The sequence below is a fragment of the Limulus polyphemus genome, unplaced genomic scaffold (assembly GCF_000517525.1).
Source record: "Limulus polyphemus unplaced genomic scaffold, Limulus_polyphemus-2.1.2 Scaffold85, whole genome shotgun sequence".
Taxonomy (NCBI): Eukaryota; Metazoa; Arthropoda; class Merostomata; order Xiphosura; family Limulidae; genus Limulus; species Limulus polyphemus.
Window position 1 is genome coordinate 1031674 of NW_013665695.1, and position 4205 is coordinate 1035878.

Sequence of the window (4205 nt, forward strand, 5' to 3'; positions counted from 1 at the left end):
TTCAATGGTTCTAAAGAGATCCACACAGTAGTAGGTCTTATATAGGGAAGGTGATATAACTTGAAGATATTACAATATTAAGCCCAACCTCAATTATTAGTATAGCTCCCATCCTCTACCCTTCCATGCTACTATCCGGATCTTCAATGGTTCTAAAGAGATCCACACAGTAGTAGGTCTTATATAGGGAAGGTGATATAACTTGAAGATATTACAATATTAAGCCCAACCTCAATTATTAGTATAGCTCCCATCCTCCACCCTTCCATGCTACTATCCGGATCTTCAATGGTTCTAAAGCGATCCACACAGTAGTAGGTCTTATATAGGGAAGGTGATATAACTTTATTATTCTACCTATACAAGATACGAAATGTCCAAAAAAGTAATTCCAATTGGATGTTTGTTTTGTGGCAGCGGTTTTTTCTTCTCTCCATAACACTACATTAATTATATATATATATATATGACGCTAGCTATTTAAATAAAACGGAAATAATAATTCTAGTAAACTATTACAATCTTTGTGCAAAAGAATTTTGAAAACTTCGTTTCCGGTGTGAAAGTCAACAATAACGAAAAAATGAAAGTTGGTTGTTTGTTGTTAAGAGCAAAACTCCACAATGTGCTATCTGTGTTCTGTCCACCAGGCGTACTGAAACCCTTTTTCAAGCGTTGTAAAGCCTGTTGACTTACGAATGAGTAACTAATGGGGGAGAGGGGGAATAAAAGCCAAAAAATAGTAGTGAGTGCATAAAATTATTTTCAATAAAACTTACTGAACGGTTTTTTCTTGATAACGTTAACTGGCCAAAACGTTTGCCTTTATTTCGTTAATTATAAAAAGTATATTGAAATAAAAAGTATTTCAAAGTAAAGTTTTTATGAACTTACTGTGAACGCTAACGTTAACCACCGTACTCATTTCCGGTCCGATTCCGTTTGTTGCTTGACACAAGTAGAACCCAGCATCTTGCTCAGTAACGCCCTCTATAGTCAAAGATCCATTTTCGAAGATCTGATAATGATAACTTGTGCTGATATGCTGGTAACCGCTTACCATAGATGCTTTAAAACAGGTAAAATACTATATTAGGCTTTAAAATAATATTTACACTCACAACGAAACAGAAAATAATTCTCTTAAAATTGTGATATTTTTTTTATTAAACAGTAATTTTAATCCCAAATTCCCCCAATTTTTATTCCTTTTCGTGTTTTCCGAGATTATTCTACCAGTGCTAATTTTATAGTCATACGGAACAGTTTAACTAATTGGCATGATGCATATTATAAAAATAATGGTTGTTAATCAAATAAACGAGTGCAAAATTACATAGAAATTTGAAAATAATATTTTTAAATAGACTAATTTATGATATCAAATATAAAAGTATTTCACCTTGCGGCGAAAGTAGAATTAATTATGACAACATTATATATCTAAAACCAGTTCATTCAACCTTTTACAATTATAATCATTGGATAACTCAGGTAAACTTTCTTTTCTCCTTTTTTCTTGTAAAACTCACTATAGAGTTCACTGATGTATCAAATGTTACGTAAAAAAATAACAAAAGGGTTTTTTAAATATATAACTGTTACTTATATTTGTATGTAAAAATTCCTGCCTGTTTTTCTTTCCCACACAACCCGCGGTTGAGGATATCCTTCGGCTTGGCAGTGCAAAGTGACACTTTTTCCAGCAATGACACTGACATCAGACGGCTTTATGCGCCACCTTGGGGGAACTAAGAAAAAGTTATAATAATCAAAAACTAGGTTGGTTTTATTTCGAGAATTTTCTTGTTTGTTTTAGACAAAATCCACATTAAGTTAACTACTGAGTCCAGCGCGGGCAATCGAACACTGGATTTTAACGTTGTAAACCCGTAAACTTATCGCTGTCTCACCGGGAGACAATTCAAGAAAAATGGGAGTCTTCAATAAATTATTTGTTTATTTAGTGCTCTTAATAAACTAAGTTTTGATATGTTTCAGTTCTTGTTCTCTTACTAAAAATTACTGAAAAAATATCCAGGATTAGAAACAGAAATAAAGGTCCTATTTAGAATACTTTAAACATAACATAAGAAATGACTTTCTTGTAGCTTATCAAATTTGTTTAATTAAAATCTTAATATAACGAAACGTTATACATTTCATTGATATTGGATCTTTATCGACCGATATTTTCAAGAGTTTTGAAAGAGGTCTAAAGTTTACTACGTCCTGTACAATAACGTATCGAAATTACGGGGGCAAGGGGATACAATGTTAAGATTAAATTATTTTTGTTCATTCGATGCAAAAATTTGTAACAAGCTTACTTTCAAGCGCTTTTCCTTTTTATAAATTTGGTATTGCGTTTGCGAAGCGCAGCGCTCAATATTATTGTGAACGCAAAAGTTAACTTACATCGCGTAAAGTTGCATATGCTGTCTACTTCATTTAGAAATCATTTTGACAAAAAAACAGCCTTGAATCATTCAACAACTAATTTCTAAAGCTTTTTTGTATTTTATGAATAAAACTATCGATAAAATGAGTTTCCAATAAAAATACAATTAAAGTTATTTGTTACCTTACCTCGGACTACAAGGGTTGAGGTGTAATTCACCAACGCTGCATCATTCTTTGCACTACACGTGTACTGACCGTTGTGTTCAGGCGTGGCACTCTCAATAATCAAGGAACTGTAATCTTCACCTGGAGTGTTAATGATGACATCACTCCGTCCAGGCAAAAGAGGTTGGCCATCTTTAAACCAACTCAGCTGAAACGGAGGATCGCCAGCAGCAACTGTACAAAATAGACGAATTTTCATCCCTTGTTGTATTTCCTTGGGAAAGTTGAATGGCAGGATGACGGGTTTCTCTGGAACGGAACAGCTATACTCAATTGGAAATCAATTATTCGACAATAAATACAACATAATGCTTTCGAAACGGCTACTAGGTGTCCCAAAAATCTGTTGCCGTTGTAACGTTGGTCAATTTAAAATTGCTACTTCATGTTTCTTTGAAGATTTTATTGGATGCTGATACTAACCATTGATGAATGTAAGGATGTGACCTGAACTTTATTGCCTTTCAGGGTGGCCTTTTTTATCACATTCATTAAGCGAGTATAGACATTTATTTTATAGTAACCAACTTTTGCGACACCCAGTAATTGCAAACGCGATCTGCATCGTTGATTTGCAAATGTAGGTAATCCGCTTTATGCTTAACTTCAGCTTAATAAGCAAGAGGCTTATTTCTTGGTTGGTTGTGCATATAAACATTCCAAACTTAGGTAATCCACTTTAAGCCTAATTACAGCTAAATTAGCAAGGCACTGGTTGATTGTAACTATAAACATTCGAGAACTAAAATATAAAGCTACTGTTACTTGATTAGTTCATGATCACTTCATAATTAAGGGAAACAAGTAAAATTAAGCCTATTTTATAAATTTTATTACATATATTTGGCAAATTATTATGTACATAGTGATCCAAAGTTGATTATCCTAGAAAATTATTTATATTCATTCTTTTGATAGATATATAGATTGTTTTATTCTTATCATTATAAGTTTGTTACCTTGAACGGTAACTTTCACACTTCCTTTGGCAGTGGCGCCATCTCTGTTTTTGGCTGTACATGAGTAGGTTCCTTCATCCTCGGCTTTCTGAATGTTACTGATCGTGAGACTGGCATTTCGAAAGAGCCGCTGTCTCTTATTGGTTGGCAAACGCTCACCATCTGTGGTAACCAAGGCAACATATCAACGTTCCGAAATATATATATATATTTTCTAAAGCTTCAAATAAGAAAATAGTTGAGAATTCTAGAAAAGAAAATCTAGTCTTACGCTCCACATGCGAGTTCTGCACATTAGAAAAAAATGAATTATTTCAATAGTTGAATCTCGGAAATTACGTGTATGGACTGTGGTTTGTGTGTACACATGGCCCATGCGCGTGTGTAATGGCTTTGCATTGGACAACTAAAACAAAAAGACATAAGGAACCCATACATTTAATACAATTAAGATGGGATTTTTTTAGGGTGGAAAATTGTTAGCAATCAGTAAGTATAATAAAATAGCTCCTAAAAACGGGAGATTTTTTGAAACCATTCGAGTTGTTTGGTCCCTTTTTTTGAACTGATTACCTTAAGTGCCTTTCATAAGTCAACGATATTATTGTACTCAAAATG

The 4205-nt window shown here is 33.5% G+C and overlaps 1 protein-coding gene across 1 annotated transcript in view; it reads right to left on the reverse strand.

Annotated features, from left to right (window-relative positions):
* The window catches only part of LOC106468057 (Down syndrome cell adhesion molecule-like protein Dscam2), a 121323-nt gene that overhangs the window by 48868 nt on the left and 68250 nt on the right, over positions 1-4205 (reverse strand). Inside the window, exons 7-10 of the mRNA XM_022397084.1 lie at positions 3588-3749; positions 2590-2877; positions 1632-1751; positions 895-1068 (exon numbers count right to left, since the gene is read on the reverse strand). Of these exons, the coding sequence (XP_022252792.1) occupies positions 895-1068; positions 1632-1751; positions 2590-2877; positions 3588-3749 (744 nt within the window). The remainder of the gene's footprint in view (positions 1-894; positions 1069-1631; positions 1752-2589; positions 2878-3587; positions 3750-4205) is intronic.